Source organism: Lactuca saligna, chromosome 4, assembly GCF_052625555.1.
Source record: "Lactuca saligna cultivar CGN05327 chromosome 4, ASM5262555v1, whole genome shotgun sequence".
NCBI classification, from domain to species: domain Eukaryota; kingdom Viridiplantae; phylum Streptophyta; class Magnoliopsida; order Asterales; family Asteraceae; genus Lactuca; species Lactuca saligna.
The window spans coordinates 179,821,627-179,838,854 of NC_136420.1; the positions used below are offsets into that span (position 1 = coordinate 179,821,627).

At 41.6% G+C, this 17,228-nt stretch overlaps 1 protein-coding gene and 1 non-coding gene across 2 annotated transcripts; one reads left to right on the forward strand and one right to left on the reverse strand.

The window, feature by feature from the left end:
* Positions 1 to 896: 896 nt before the first annotated feature.
* Positions 897 to 1,667, reverse strand: LOC145040361 (uncharacterized). Its single transcript, XM_078988300.1, has one exon. It carries the CDS (start codon positions 1,665 to 1,667, stop codon positions 897 to 899), a length of 771 nt encoding a protein of 256 aa, XP_078844426.1.
* Positions 1,668 to 2,550: 883 nt separating this feature from the next.
* Positions 2,551 to 2,657, forward strand: LOC145044619 (small nucleolar RNA R71). The gene has a single exon (XR_013681567.1). It is a non-coding gene; the product is annotated as a small nucleolar RNA R71 (small nucleolar RNA).
* Positions 2,658 to 17,228: the final 14,571 nt, after the last annotated feature.

Consider the following 17,228-nt stretch of genomic DNA (forward strand, 5'->3'; position numbering starts at 1 on the left):
TGTGGCTGTCATACACCTTTGAAATGTCGCGGGTGCATTGCATAGCCCAAAGCGAATGCGTCGATAAGCAAAAGTCCCACTTGGGCAAGTAAATGTCGTCTTTTCTTGGTCCATTGGGTCTATGGGTATTTGGAAATAACCCGAAAATCCGTCTAGAAAGCAATAATAACTATGGCCTGATAATCTTTCTAACATTTGATCAATGAAAGGTAAGGGAAAATGGTCTTTACGAGTGGCATCGTTTAGCTTTCGATAATAGATGCACACTCTCCAACCGGTTACCGTTCGTGTCGGAATAAGCTCATTCTTTTCATTGGTTATGACCGTCATCCCTCCTTTCTTGGGCACCACTTGACCACTTCCTTCTTGACCACTTCTTGCATATTTGGGTTTAATCGTCTTTGGTGCTGTACAACTGGCTTTGCTCCTTCTTCTAAATTAATCTTGTGAGAACAATAAGAGGGGCTTATTCCCTTGATGTCGGTAATGCTCCATGCTATGGCCCGCTTTCGCTTCTTCAAAACTTGAACTAATTCTTCCTTTTCTGATTTGGAAAGGTCAGAGGCTATGATAACTGGCTTTTGATGGCCATCTTCAAGGAAAGCATACTCCAAATGTTCGGGTAACGTTTTGAGCTTAGTTTTTCGGTTCTATTGGTTGTACTCGCCGAATGCAGGTAAGGGACTCCGCGAGTTGGCAGCTGAATTCACGAATTCCATTTTCTCGAAGCATGGACTCGGCGAGTAGCTTGACCCTACTCGGTGAGTTGAACTGTCAGATTGTTTCATCAATTCTTCAAACTCATCTTCTTCCAGCAGCCTCTCGAGCTCCATTAAGTCTTTTTCAGCATGAAATTATACATCAAAAATTGTGGACTTGTTGGAATCTTCACTTTTTCATTCCTCCATTAATTCATCAAGCATGTCAACTGAGAATGCCATGTCATCATTATTCCTTGCATAATTCATAGCTTGATCAACCCCAAAAGTGACTGAATCATCTCCTACCCGCAAAGTAAGCTTCGAGTCCCTCATGTCTACTATAGCACTTGTAGTGTTGAGGAAGGGTCTTCCGAGGATGATCGGGACTTGAGGATCCGCCTCCATATCTAGAATTATGAAATCTGCGGGAAATACAAACTTTTCCACCTTGACCAATAAGTCTTCACATATGCCTCTTGGAAAAGTGGCTATCTTGTTTGCTAAATGAATCACCATACGAATTGGCCTTGGTTCCGGGAGATACATTTTCTTGAAGAATGAATATGGCATGAGGTTTACACTTGCTCCCGAATCAGCCAAAGCATGAATGGTAGCCAAGTTACCAAATTGGCAAGGCAAAGTTAAGCTCCTCGAGTCACCCTTCTTCTTTGGTAGCTTATTTAGCATAGCAGCTAAGCAGTTTTCACTAAGAACTACCTTTTTCACTTCCTCCATCTTCCTTGTATTCATGAGAAGTTCTTTAAGGAATTTTGCATATTTAGGCATTTGTGCAACAGCTTCGATGAAGGGTATGTTGATTTGAAGAGCTTTGATATGATCAAGAAACTTATGGTACTCCTCTTCCTGCTTCTCTCTCTTAGCTCGGGCTGGGTATGGCAATGGAGGCTGGTAGGGCTTTTCAAGGATATGCTCTTTCGAGTTTGGCAGTGGACTCGCCGAGTCCATATTCTGGACTCGGCGAGTAGGCTCTGTTCCATGAAGATTTCGATTTTGGTCTTGAATTTCATCCTCCTTCTGTGATTCTTTGGGTGCTTCATTCTGAATAGGGGCTAGAGGAGTGATTATCTTCCCACTTCTTGTTGTGACTATATTTATGTACACGCCTCGTGGGTTATTTTCGGTTTTACTAGGAAGTTCGCCCGGTGATCTTTGGTTGATTTGTTGAGCCAGTTGCCCTAGCTGCGTTTCTATGTTGTGGATAGATGCTTGCTAGTTTCTAAGCATGGTTCTTGTTTCTTGAATTGCAGCGTCATGATCACTATGTCTCTTTTCTAAAGAAGCTCCAAATTTGGTAAGCATCTCTTCCAAACTTGGTTTTCTTTCTTGTGTCGGCTCCTCCTTTTGGTAAAAACCTCTTCCTTTCTGCCTGTACTTCTCCTCCTTAGCCTTCTTGTACTCTTCATAAGGGAGCCACTCTTTCTTTGGTTTTCGCTAATCTTCATCATATCGGTCCCCACTTGAGTAACATACTTGCACCTTTTTGTTGCCATTTTCATCCAAGTCGCAGTCTTTAGTAAGATGAGGTCCATTACAAATTTCACAACCCACCCGAATAGCATGGATCGTTTGATCCATTTTATCCATCCTCCTATCCATGGTTTTTAGCATAGCCATGACCGCGGACAAGTCTTCAGTAGCTGCATATGCAGCTCCCCTAGTAACATCATTTCTTTGATTATGGTATTCTCTAGAATGCTTAGAGAATTCTTCAATCAATTCCTTGATCATCGAGGGTGGCTTCTTTGTGAGCGGACGTTGCAAGTCAAGTAATTGCCTGGTTATGACATTGACTCCATCATAGAAGATGGAGACTTCTTTTTGGCTATTAAGGTCATGGTGTGGGCTATTTCTTAGCAGGCTCTTGTACCTCTCCCAAGCTTCATATAGCGACTCTCCAGCTTGTTGTCCAAAGTTAGCAATGGCCTTCTTCAACTTGGCTATCTTGGAAGGTGGGAAAAAGTGATCAATAAATTCTTCTTTCATCTTGGCCCATGTGGTGACTGACCCAGTGGGAAGTGACTTGAGCCATTCTTTTGCAGCACCTTTGAATGTCACTAGAAGCATGTGAAGTAGCTGAGTCTCGCGAGGCACATTTAGAACATTAAAGTAATCAGCTACATCATTGACTTCATCCAAATGCTTGTAGGAATCTTTGTGGTCCATTCCATAGAAAGGAATTTCCTTTAACTGAGCGATTATGTGGCCCTTTACCTCGAACGTAGCAGTAGCGGGAATTGCGGGTTGCACAAGTCCCGGCCGGTGTCATCACGGATCCTCTTTTTCCACTCTCCCATGGGAATTTCATCAATGTTAGCCATGGTATGAACTAACTCATCGCTGGAATCGGAGTCGTGCCCGTATGTAGGTTCTTCTTCCTCCTCGGTGTCGTACTCAGTATTTTCCTTGATTAGGTCTTCGCTTGCTAAAGATGCATTGGATGCACCTGCTTTGCTAATCTTTTTCTTCCCAAAAACAGTCTTCAAGTTGGACAAAGGGGACTTCTTAGGTGTATTCAAGTTCTCCACGTCCTTTCCTCTGTTCTTTCTCAATGCGGATTCCGGATCTTCAAACGGGGGTACCGGCAGAATGTTTGATCCTCTGGTCATGAAAGTCCTAAAATAAAACAAGATAAAAAACGTAAAAAGAACAAAAAAATGTAACTAAAAAAACAAAAATTAAATGTAAAATAATACTCTACTCGCCGAGTAGGTGCGAATGCACTCAGCGAGTAACAGTTCAATTTTAAAAACAAACTAAGCTAATTATAAAAACTAAAACAGATTCTAAAACCTAACTACTAACTATTAAACTGCAATAAATTAACTTTGTGCCAGTAAACTCACACAAAGGCTAAAAAAAATTAGGAATTAGATTTATTTTTTTGAACCGATCCCCGGCAACGGCGCCAAAAACTTGATGTGTGTAAATTGCACTGGTTTTAATCCTACTTTTAGTTTATAAATTAAGCACACAAAGGCAGCGAACCTGTCTTTTAGTGGTATAGTTGGATAAGTAGGGTGTCGAACTCAGGGAACGGAAATTAATCTAATAACTAATTTTAAATAAGCAAGTAATAAAAGTAAAAGGGTTTTTCTCTAGTTTTACAAGTCTAGAAACTTAAACACACCACTTAAGCACTTAATTAACTAAAAAATTAAGACAGATAACAAATTCACCAAATTTAATAAAGGGTTTCTGTTTAGGTCAAACCAATTCACTCCTATGGTTATTTATATGATAAATCAATTATTATTGGTTACCAACTATAGTGGTTAGGTTCATGTTCATTACTCCTAACCCTTGGACAATTAATCAATTCAAGCAGTGGCCAATTGTTTAAACTAATTAATTCCCTATTTCAATTATTTTGATTAAATAAGATTTGTAATTGGTTAATCAAGTTGGTCTTTCAGTTAACATCATGTTTGTTGGTTTCTCAAACAAGCGCACACATTAATTTACCCATTCTCTAATTAATCCTAGTTTCATATTCATTATTCCTAGGCATATGATGAAGTGTTCACATAGACATATGAGGTTAACAACTAAGAGATGTTCATGCAGCTTAATTGCCTTCCAATTAATAGAAAATAGTTGTGATTAATGCATAAGGTTCTTTAACAAACTTAATTTAATAAGATCACCAATAAACAATCAATCAAAAAGTACTAATTAAACCATAGAAGTAACTTGGTCTTCCCCAACAGAAACAAAATGAATTTAGTTCATAGTCATAGCAAAAACAAACTCAAAAATAAATTCAACTAGGCTAGACATGCTTAATTTCTAAGATTAAGTGGAATGTATAACCTAAATTGCCTTGATTCTTCAAAGGATCGAAGGTTAGGGTTTCTCAGCTCTTCCAAGGGTTCTTTTTCGCAGATGTAGCTCCCAAAAATACCAAAAGTTTTTTCCATTCGGATAAGGGTTCGGTATTTATAATTATCACCAAACAGGGGGTACTCGGCGAGTAGATCACCCAACTCGTCGAGTAGATATGTAAAATCCGTCTATTTCCAGTGGTCTTGACTTATCTTCTGGAATATTCTTGGGTACTCGCCGAGTAGCCTCGAGGACTCACCGAGTAGATGTATTTTTGTTCCTCATTCTTCATTCTTTGGTCTCTAATTGCTTCTCCTTGTTCCCTTTTACTTCCAAGCATGTCTTTTAGGCTGAAAACAAAATTTAAGCATTATTAAGTACCTTTTGTCCACATTATGCACATAATTAGCTAAAAATAAATAAAAATGTATGCTAAACATATGACTAATTATGCAAATATCACTTAGTATTTCTGTAAACCTTGATATAATATCTAACATAGTAGGTAACCCAATAGAGACTTTTGTACATTTTATTTTCAAAGTTAATTTCATTATTTCAGAAATGGTTACAATACTTGACTTTTTAGGTTATTACATAGAGTCAAAATATTGGGTTGTCACATTTTGAATATCCCAACTCTTCTTATCCTTTATAAGGCAATGTAGCGTCTTCCCTTTTTTGCAATCTTTCCTTATATTCACTTCATTTCTTTAGGGTTTTTCTGCTCTAAGTCTTTATGGCTTCTTAAACTGGTTCTACTCCGTCAGAGGCTGACTTTAAGCTCCTCGAGGATGCGTATGGTCTTGTGTCGGAGGATGGGGTGGAGTTCCCATTACCTAAGCCGATGAGCTCGTCTCCCCCCCCCCTGGTAAAGTGGGTGTTTACTTGAAGACTCTTAATGCTGGCTTGCGTTTTCCTTTCTCAGACATTGAAGAGGAAGTTCTGCAAAAGAGTGGGTGCATCATTCAAGTGCTTACTCCCAATGTTGTGAACAATGTCATGGCATTTAAATTGATCTATTAGGCTAATGTCTTACTCCCAGAATACTTTATTTTCAAGTATTTCTTCCGATTTTGTGCCACTGGTGCTAAGTACACCTTTTCGTCTGGTGAGGGGGGCATACTTTCGTTCCTGACAGGAAGACTCCTAAAAACTAGAAGGAAAAGTGGTAATGGGTCAACCAGGGTCTGGTTAGTAGCAGCCAGTATCGAGCGAACACTTTGGTTGATGTCACCCCTAAGTTGTTTCCCCATAACCAGAATATTGCTAATCTATTAAAATGTGTTCAAGTTGATCCTGAGGAATACTCCGAGGCGTTGCTTTCTGGTGTAGGGATGAGTCCTTGGACGTGCCAGGGAAAAATGCCTATCTTCTTCACTATTGTTGACTGTAAGTAGTCCTGTTATTCATCTTCTTATTTTTCTTACTTTACCTCCCCCCCCCCTCTCTCTCTTTTTGTAAAAAGGAGAGGGAGAAGTTATAATTAGCATGTTCTTTGTAGCATCTTTCTGATATTCTTTTTGCTTAAGTAGGCTTGGAGTCTTTTTTATCCATGGATGAGGTTTTGCGAAAATGCTATCAGGGGAAACTAGAGCATCGGGAGACGAATCTGGTTGAGATTCTTCCTTCCCCTTATCGGGCTGATCGGCTTGTCTTGACTGTTGATACTCATGTACCGTCTGTGGTGGAAGATTCATCCATCTCTGTCGAAGAGTCCCCTTTGGCTACCCAGCCGATTTTGACTGTCTCTCCTTCCTCTGCTTGTTGTTTTGGTCACACAGAGATGATCAAAGACAGCAAAGATGGTGTTATCATTGGCGTCCACCATGTTGTTGCCAAAAGCAAGGCCGTTTTGGCAGTAGGTGACACTTCCACTGGCGCGTTTAATATTATAGGAGTGTTCAGTCAAGGTGCAACTTTACTCTTCTATTGAGCTCCATATCTTCAACACCAGAAGCAATTGTTGTGATTCCTGATGATGACATTCAACAGTCTAATGGGAATCAAGGGGCGCTTGATCAGCCTGTGGTGCCTTCTCAGACTATTTCCCAATCTTCTTCAGGTTTCTCCCTCCCCCCTACCTTAGAGGTTCTGGGGGCATTGGGTTACATCATATTCTTCCCCGCAAGGAAGCTTCTGGGGGTGATCCTGGTACTCGTGTTTTTGTCCATGTTTGGAACTTACGAGATGATTCTCATTTGTCTGTTCATACTAATTCCATGGAATTTTCCCATCATGCCTTTCCCCCGACTATTGCTTCTGACATGGAACCCATTGGTAGTCCAAATTTGGCCCACAATGTGACTTATGTCGTTGCCCAGGCTATGTTCTATCTGGTTGCCGGTGCCCGCCGTGTTCAGTTGATCAATGAGATGGAAACCGTCCATTCGGGCTACAACATCGAGGAAGCTATCTTGAAGTGTCAGATTGCTAATCTTGAGAATGATGTCCATGGTCTAGATTAAAAGTGTGTATTACTTGTATAAGAGAAAGTTATTGCTGAAGAAGTTCGATCCTCTTTAGAATTGAAATTGGAAAGCCTAACCCAAGCCAACGAAGGACTTGTGATCCAGAATGAAAACCTTGAGCTCGATGTTTGCGACCGTGACAAGTTTATTGTTGACGCACGAGCAGAGGTAGAAGCTAGTCAGCGCGACTGAGATTGGCTTTTACACATTGGTGTTGTCCGCATTATGGACAAGTTGCTCGAACATCCTGAATTTACCAATGTTGTTAGTTTGATTAGGCATGCATCATTCATTTCTAAGGAAGAGTTTGGTTGGAGTAGTCTGAAATCTGGGATGGAGTATGGTTCTCATGATTCTGATACCAATGGTCCCCAGACCAGTCGTTCTTTGAGTATTAATGAAGCTATCCCTAGGCGTTTGCTACCATGGATCATGCATCCTTGTTGGGCTTGGGGAGCTTGGATATGGAAGGCATGCGAGGACTTTGTGCATTGGAGGATGCTAATGAGCTTTCTGAAGGCGTGTTGCTTGGCGGTTGTGGTGATATTGATGGTGTTGATGGCAATGTGGTTGTTGGTGGTAATGTAGGTGGCGGTGTGAGTGCTAGAAACGATGTGCTTGTTGGTGGTAATGCTGGTGGTGGTGTGGGTGCTAGTGGTAATGCTAGTGCTGATGTGGTTATTGGTGGTAATGTTAATGTGGGTGCAAGGAATGAAGATGGTGGTATTGGGCCTTCTGTTTCATAAGGTACTTGGTACCGTGTACTACCCATAAAGGGTGTGAAAATTTTGAATCTTTGTAACTTGTTTGCTTGTATCTAGATAGTTTGGGTAGTTTGATTGGGGTGGCCTTTCAAGCTTTTTCTTGTAATAATTTCCCCCCTTTTGATATGAATGATGCTTGTGCTTTTGTGTATTTCGCTTTTAGTCTTAACTTGTTTTTATGGGTGTTCTTATTACGACTCTGAGTCGCATGAGCGTGCTGGTTGTTTTGATTTATTAAATACACTAAGTACTTAATCGTTTGTGGCCCATTCTGAGCCTTGTAAACACACTACGTACATCGACATTATGGCTCACTTTGAGCCCTTTGAATACGCTAAGTCTTCAGATTTTGGCTACACTAAGTCTTGTGAATACGCTAAGTATTTAAGCTTTAATATAATAAGTATTATAATATAAGAGCTTGCTCAAATAAACTGAGTATTTTCAAGCAAGGTGGGGGATGCTACTTGGCCCCATGTTACATTGACTAATTTATAAAAAGGGGAAAATAAAAGTGCATGCCTAAGCGCTCTGAGTCTTCGGAATTTAATGTCGTTGCGGCGAGTGGTCCTGGGGATGCGTGAAAAACGGAACTTCCTTAGGTTCCTTGCGTTCCATCTTCTTTGGATTTATCGACCCTCCATTGTTTCCAATGTGCACGTGCCACTACGATTGGCTTCTATTATCTTATATGGACCTTCCCAGACGACACCTAGTTTCCCTTGTGATTGGGCTCGACTCGCCTCGTTTCTCCTTAACACATAGTCCCCTACTCAAAAGGCCTTCTCCTTGACCGTCTTATTGTAATATCTTTCAATAGCATTCTTGTAGGCGGCTTTTCGAATATTCGATTGTTCGCGTCGTTCTTTGATGAGGTCTAGATTTGCCCTCAAATCCTTGTTGTTGCTCTTTTCTTCGAAGTTAGTTGTTCGCAGCGATCCTATTGTCAATTCTACTGGTAACATCGCTTTTGTGCCATAGGTTAGGTGGAAAGGAGTTTCTTTCATGCTTACTCTTGGGGTCGTCCTGTATGACCAGAGTATGCTTGGAAATTCTTCTACCCTATTTCCCATAGCTTTTCTGAGACGCTTTTTTATCCCATTCACCAACGTCCTGTTGGATACTTCTGTTTAGCTGTTTGCATGAGGGTGAGCCACTGATGCGAATCGATGTTGTATCCCTTAGCCAGCCCACCATTCTCGGTATGGGATCTCAGCAAACTGTAGCCCATTATCGCTGAAAAGCACTTTGGGTATTCTGAATCTGGTCACGATATCTTTCCACATGAACTTGATCATTTGTCTCCCTGATATGCATGCTAGTGGCTCGGCTTCTATCCATTTTGTGAAGTAGTCTACTGTGACTACCATGTATTTTACCTTGCCTGGGGCATTTGGGAATGGTCCCACAATGTCTACTCCCCATTGATTGAAAGGCCATGGGCTGGAGATACTTGTTAGGGGTGTTGGGGATTCCCCTGGACTGGGGAGTACGTTTGGCATTCTACACACTTCTTTGTTAGTTCTAATGCATCCTGGTATATGGTTGGCCAGTAGATGCCCATTCGGAGTAGCTTACCTACTAGGGCCCTTGCTCATTCATGCGCGCCTACTACGCCATAGTGTTTCTTGGAGTGCTTCCTTGCTCCTAGTTTCCGCTACACACTTTAGCCATGGTGAGATGAATCCTTTCCGGTATAGTATTCTGTCTATGATTGCATATAACGGTACCTTGACTCGTACTTTCCTAGCTTCCTCATGACCATCTGGAAGAATACCGTGCTATAGATATTCAATTAGCAGTGTCATCCACATGTGTTTGGCCGGTGCTAGTGAATTTACCTATCACTCATCGATGTTTCTTTCTTTAAGCACTTCTACCAGGACCTTTTTGGATAGGTGGTTAAAGCACATTGACGCTACTTTGCTGAGGGAGTTCGCTCTCTATTTTCACCTCTTGGGATTTGTTTGATGGTAAACTCTTTGAGGGGATCAACATGCCATTGTACTGCCTTTACATACTTCTCCATTCGTTTTTCTTTTGCCTCGAAACCCCCGTTAATCTGGTTGCTAGCTAGCTTGGAGTCTGTTAGTGCCACTATCGACTCCACTCCTATCTGCTTAGCCAGTCACAGGCAGTCGAGTAAAGCTTCATACTCTGCTTCATTGTTGGAAGTGTGGAAGTTGAAATGAAGAGCATACTTGATTTCCCCCACACCTCCCCCCCCCTCATGGATGGTTAGGATTAGTCCTGCCCCAGACCCTTCCTTACTAGCTGCTCCGCTAGTATACAAGATCCATCTCTGACCATCCTTAGGTTCATCTGCCTCCATCCGTTTCTTTTCTTGGGTGATATTCTTCCCTTCGTCTAGGATTTCGAGCAGGAAATCTACTAGCGCTTGGCCTTTTATGCTCGTGCGCGGATGGTAGGTGATGCTGTATTCACCAAGTTCGATTATCCATTTTGTTAGTTGTCCGGACATCTCTCGTTTGATTAATATTTGCTTGATCGGGTGGTTTGTTAGCACTTCTATTTGGTGTGCTTGAAAGTAACGCCTCATCCGTCGTACTGCGTATATGAGTACGAGCACCAACTGTTCTAGTATGGGGTAATTGATCTTGGGACCCTATAACACATGGTTGACATAGTAAATCGATGCCTTCCTGCCTTCCCTTTCCACCACCAAGACTGAGGATATGGCCTCTTCTGAAGCTGAGAGGTATATTTTCAGGGTTTCTCCTGGGATAGAGTTGGTCGGTGTGGGAAGCTCATGTGGGGATGCCTTGATCTTTTGAAGTGTTGCTTCTGCTGTGATTGTCCATTGGCAGTTGCTTTTCTCGATGCACCCTTTGAGGGTGCGAAATATCAGCAAGGCTTTTTGTATTGACATGGAAATGAAACGGGTCAGTGGTATTAACTTTCCATTCAATCCCTGGGCATCCCACATGGTATTTGGAGATAGTGCCTCCATGAATTCGCCTACCTTGGTCAAGATCGACTGTATCCCTTTCTCGGTAATGTAATATCCCAAGAGTTGTCCTTCCTCCACTTTGAAGGTGCACTTGCTTGGGTTTAGCTTAATCTTTACTTTCTATAGTGTTTTGAAAGTTTCCTCCACATCATCCAACAACTTCTTCTCATCCAGGATTTTGATGAACATGTCATCAACATAGAATTCAATGTTTCTTCCGATTTTCTTGGTCAAGATGGAATCGACTAGCCGTTTATAAGTTACCCCTACATTTTTCAAGCCGAATGGCATCTTGGTGTAACAGAAAGCCCCTTGATCTGTGTAGAAGGTCGTCTTCTCTTCATCCTATTTGCTCAAGAGGATCTGATGGTATCCTTTGTAGGAATCCAGGAAGCATTTTAATTTGAAACATTGTAAGGATTCCACTTTATTTCGATTTCCGATATGGGTTAGTAGTCCTTAGTGCACACCTTATTCAAGTCTGAATAATCGATGCACATACGCCATGAACCGTCAAGATTTTTTACCACGACAGGGTTGGCGATCTAGGTTGGGAATACTAATTTTTTTAGGATTCCTGTGTTGGTCAGATTGGTGACTTCTGCATTGATTGCTTTGTTCCGATCACCTCCTTGGACCCTCTTCTTCTGTTTGGTTTCCTTCGTTCCAAGTGTCATCATGAGCTTATGCTCTATTACTTTTCTATCCACCCCTACCATGTCTATGGAGGTCCAAGCAAAGACATGTCTCACCAGGGTCTTACTCTAAGATGACATGGGCTCCCCACATGGTTTTACATCTAAGTTCCATGGCTCTCCCATGGTCTTTAATACGAAAGACATAGGCTCAGCACATGGTCTTACATCCCTTTGCCATGGGCTCTCACATGGTCTTTAGTAGGAAAGCCATGGGCTCTCCACATGGTTTTACATTCGGTTGCCATCGGTGCTTCCATGGTCTTCCATACAAACATAACACATATACAACTAGCATACTTCCTAGCACAAAATCAACTATCATGCCTTGTATATATCTTCAGCTAGTGTACCACATATCATAAAATGGGCCGACCTTGTTGCCTTAAACCCATTGGTATGGTAAGACGACTCACCTCTCAAATGTTGAACTGATAAGTTGAGATCAGATATATCCCACACACTACTCCTCCTCAACTGCCTATATTCATCATGTGATTAACTTGTCACGATCCTGTAAATACTCTCAAAGTCAACCCTGGTCAACCCTATTTAAAGTTAAGGTCAACGGTCAAGGTCAACAGTCCATGTTAACCTCAACTCATTGTTTGCATCCAGCAACTCGTCAAGTTGCTCCCAAGTTCATTCCACTAAATCTCGAGTCAACTTCTCGAGTCACCTTAGTAACTCATCGAATAATAAATTGTCTAGAAAACCTAAAGCCCATTCTGATCAAAACCCCCATGCTTCACTACACTCAATCAAAAACTCATAAACAAGCAAACTCCACCCCAACTTGTCAAGTCACCTAAGGGACTCGACGAGTTCCTTCAATCCTTTCCATGTAATGCCCTGTTCTGAATTGACTTCTAGTCTAAGGATGTGGCTCAAAAATTGGGCATCATAAGGATTAGGGCTTCTTAAAAGGTAGTATCTAGATCCATTTGGGTGTGGGTGATGTATTATAAGTGATTTGGGTGTTCGGTTCATGTTTTAGAGCCAAGGGGTATATCAGTAAAGAGATAGTTCAAGCTCTTTATGAATTTTGGATTTTTTTTCATAAGGTTTTGAGCTTCTCGCCACCTTTCCATGAATATAAGGATCATCGGAATCGGGCTTATAACGAAGAAGTTATGGCCTTCGGAAGTTTCATCATCTTCGGGCTTAGCCGAGTACACGGGGCGTACACAAAGAGTATGCGGGGGTGTACTAGTGAAGAAGGCAGTACGTTGGGCATACCTTGGAGTACGATGGGCGTACTGACCATGATGGTCATGAATGTTCTTTAGAGTACGTTGGGCGTACTAGAATTATGTTGGGCGTACGCTAGTCAGATCAGAACCGTATTTTAGGCTCTTGGACCCTATTTAAGCTCCTTATCTCATAACCTAACACTAATACCTTTAGCCTCCATTCCTCCAAACCCTAGAAATTGATCCTTAGCCCCCATTTAAGTTATTGTAGAGCTTCAAAGTGATTTTTGGTGTGTTTTGGTGCTAGAAGAGGAAGAAGGAACTTCTTGAAGAGTCATTGTTTGACTTGGAGCTTTTGGATCCAAGCTTTGTGCACCCAGATCTATCTTCTGGAGGTATAAAGTGTCAACCTTAAAACCTTTTTCATGTAGGTCTAGCTAAGTGGTACATTGTTATGGTTTTTGGTCAATTTGAGGTGGTTCTTGTGAGTAGAAGTTACTCCAGAACCTTTGAGCCGCTTATTTGGTCCTTACTGAGTTTATGGAGTCATAAAGTTTAGATCTTGAGAGGTATAAACCTTCCATGCATGATTTGGTAGTCATTTGATGAAGTTTGGAACTTAGGTTTTAGATTTAGGCCCCATTAAGTTATGCTAAGTCATAAGGTTGGAAACTTTATGACTTACGAAGTCCCTTGAAATCAAATTTGGAAGTTTGAGCTGAGGTCTTAAGGTATTAAGAAGTTCTAAGACATTTTTGGAGTGATTTTGACCTTTTGAAATTCATCCTTGGTGTTTAGGATTCATTAAGCCATGCAAAGGCTTAAAGCATTCGACTTTATGGGTGAATTCACTTATATTAAGCCATTTGGAGGTTTTGGACGTCTTGGCTTAATGGATAAAGAGCTAGGATTGCGTGTTGGTCAACAAGAGGAGTATGTTAGGCGTACAAGCCTCTACACGCAACGTACAAGCCCTTAAGCCAGTACGCTTAGCGTACAAGCTGAGTACACCCTGCAAACTCAGCAGAATGGGATTTTGGTTTTTGGGCTTCGGTTTGGGCCATCTTCTGGGCTTCTTATTTTGGTTAATTGGGCCATAGACCGAGCCACGAGTGATTTTTTTAGCATTTTGGGTTTAAGTGTTTGGATTATTGTAGGGCCATCAGAATATGAAGTGTATTCATGGCAAGACTAATGTAGAGGTTTGGGCCCAATTTAGAAAATTGGGCCATTGACTGGATTATAGATATTATAGTGTTGGGCTTTTGTTTGGGTTTTAGCCTTAGTTCCGGATCATACTAGGCTAGGGGTAGAATGGTCATTTTACCCCATGCATGGATTAAGGATTTTGGTATGGGAACCAATTGCTAATCGGGTATATTGATTGGTATTGATAGCTCGGGAAGTGGACATTGCAGTAGCAAGGATTTCTTCGGGAAGCTTCTGCATTCAAGGTGAGTTACTTTCCAGTAGCGGTGGGTCTACGGCCATAATGGTGGTCCACCAGTAGGAGTTGTATGTTAGATGATTGTATTTTTGATATTCATCTAGGTTTGCTACTACCTGATATGTTTATGTGCTAGCATGACATGTTATATGTGATACTGGTAGTAGGAGGGGAATAGTCCCCAAGTTCGGTTATTAGGACCGAAGGGTAGGTCGGGCACCCTAGAATTATCTGACTACATGTTTATGCTATAATATTATGTGGTAGTAGTAGGAGGTGAAATAGTCCTCGTATGTCGGATGTAAGGACCGACGGTTAAGTCAAGCCCCCAGAACGGCTTAACCTAGATAGGTCAGGCAGCCCAAAATTGTCTGGCAATATATGTGTGTTATATTATTACATGGTAGTGATAGGGATGAAATAGCCCCTGGTAGTCGGGTCAAATAAACCGACGGGTAAGTTAAGCACCCTAGAATGGATTGACCGGAGTAAGTCAGGCACCCCATAATTTCCTGACAATATGTTATTGTACGGTGTGTGGTATGATGGGGGAACTAACTAAGCTTCGTTCTTATGATTGACAGTTTTTTGTTTCAGGTACTTGTTTTCAAATGAAAGGAGTCAGCTCGATCGCAGCGCGTCACACTATGGTTTTCCGCATGAGATCTTTGGGATTACACTCTGATATTGTTTTATGATATCATGTTTTGATTATTTCTACTTTGGTTTTGACATGACATGATATTATGGATGTTTTCTTATATTGTTGGTTTTATAATAACTTATCAAAAAATGAAATTTTTTGCCATAAATTTTGGGATGTTACAAGTTGGTATCAGAGCCTTGGTTTAAGGGATTCGGGCACACTCTCGGGCGTGTCTGAACTCAAACAAAGGACTTGGTATGAAAATTTTCAAAAGTAAAACCCTTTTTTTGAAAAGAAGAAAGTGTGTGATGCGTACAATCAATCGAGCTCAAGTAACTTTTTCCCAAGATACCCATACATGTTATGTTATGATATGATATGATTATGAGAACTGCATGCTAGATTAGGTCTAAGGATCTAGGAAGGATGCCTTATATGCTTATTGTACGTGCTTGTACACTTGCATGCTAGTACTGATCAGTCAGTGATAGGATAGCATGTTTAGTTTATGCCTGATTGTATGAGCCTTTGAATTGCATGTACATATTCATGGTTAGAGGATAGAATGGTTTGATTGGAATATGATGGTTAGATTTTTCCATTGTCTTAATGTTGCTTGCTTTGTGCTTTGTGGGACTCTTAGTAATGAGAGCTAGCTACTAAGTGAATATGTTAAGTCACATGTGGCATAGGCTGGATAATCTTAGAGTGATAGATTTGACCCTATTGCACAACCCTTGTTTGAGTCTAACCATTCTAGGCTGTCTACTGCACGGGAACTTAGGGAAGCTTAGGATCTGTTTCAGTGGGTTAGTAGTGAGGCTCAGTGAGATGTGGGTGTACTAGTTTGAGGAAGTGACTTAGAGGATTTGGGAGGATTGCTAAGGAAAGTATGCATAGGTGTGGAAGGTACTATTGGGCCCGTACTACTAAAAGCACAGGATCCATACTCGAATAGGTGAGAGTCTTGGAGAATCTGAGAAGCTTCGGGGAGAAGTTTATGACCTGGTTTGGGGCTAGAGGTGTTTTAGTTGTTGCAGCTTAGCTATTGGAAAGCGAGCTAGTGAGCATGACAGGGTGTTAGACCCTGAAGGATATGATTTCCAAGAGGTTACAGATGCGAGATCGATTTGGAGCACTTTGAGAAGAGGGGTTCGTGCCAGGTGCATATAGTAAAGGATTCCAGGAAGATACCCATGACTTCTGATCATCGGGTGAAAGGCTAGCAAGGTCGAAGTCAGTACAGCATGCACGAGAAAGTTCACAAGGGAGTTTATCACTCCAAGGGTTTAGGTTGCTATAGGTGTGGCAGGGTTGATCATGACAGCTGAAGGTGATCAATATTCCTCCAAATGTTGCGGGTATGTCATCTTCTTCTGCTGATAGATGAATGTTGGGAAGACATATCACTTTAGGATTGTAAGTGAGTTTGGATAAGTCAGATATTGGGTCGGTTCTCTGCTAGTGTTTGGGTTATCAAGGATCATATATACCATCCTACATACCGAAAAGTCCTTGATGAACCCACAGAGGGACGTACCTTGCGGAGCGGGTTCCACATCTACTGTTATCATTCTGGATCTTTGACAGGATCTATGTAGGAGTAGTGTTTAGAGGATATCAAGTCAGGGTTAGAGCGATACTTCTCTGGGGAAGATAGAGTTCAGTAGTCCTATCATGGTTCAGTTATGGCGGACAAGTTTCTATGGAAGAACTTTGGAGTTCAAGGCACCACCATTGCTAAGAAAGGATTGGTAGCATGAAGATGGTGGTGTTAGTTGCGAGGGTTAGATGCATAAGTGTTCGGCCATTGGATGTTCGAAAGAATGGTATTTTCATATGAGTTGTGTTCGGTTAGAGTTCAGTGATGCTGCGAGATTGGAAGTGTGAATGAGGACTCGTCAGCCAGAGTGAAGATTAAGGCCTCTAGTTGTCAGCATGGAAGGTGGATTGAGGTGTCAGACTAGACCAGATTTCAAGAGTACTCTTCATGATTTCAGAGGATGGACGATCTTAAGGTTTGAGTGGTAATTGATCGTTAGCATTGGTAAGATCAGATTGTTGACAGTTGACTATTAGAAAGTAAGAAGGATTGGCAACCCTTCAGTTCTCACGTGCAGTGAAGACTTAGTGAATCTAAGTGGGGGAGAGAATTTTTATAAAGTTCTCCAAATGTGAGTTCTGGTTGCACGAGGTGCAATCTCTTGGGCACCTTGTCAACTAGAAGGGTATTCCCATCGATTCGGCCAAGATAGATGCTGTGATGCAGTAGGAGATTCCGAGGTCTCCAACTGAGATTCGGTGTTTCCTGGGTCTAGAGGGTTATTACCGGAGATTTATATGGGACTTCTACGAGATTGTGGTTCCTTTGACCCGACTGACCAAGAAGTTGGTGGCCTTTTCCTGGGGGCCTGAGCAGTAGACAGCCTTCGAGAATCTTAGACAATAGGTTTTGGGAACCAAGTTAAAGCTTCAGTTAGGACTCAAGTTCAGTCGA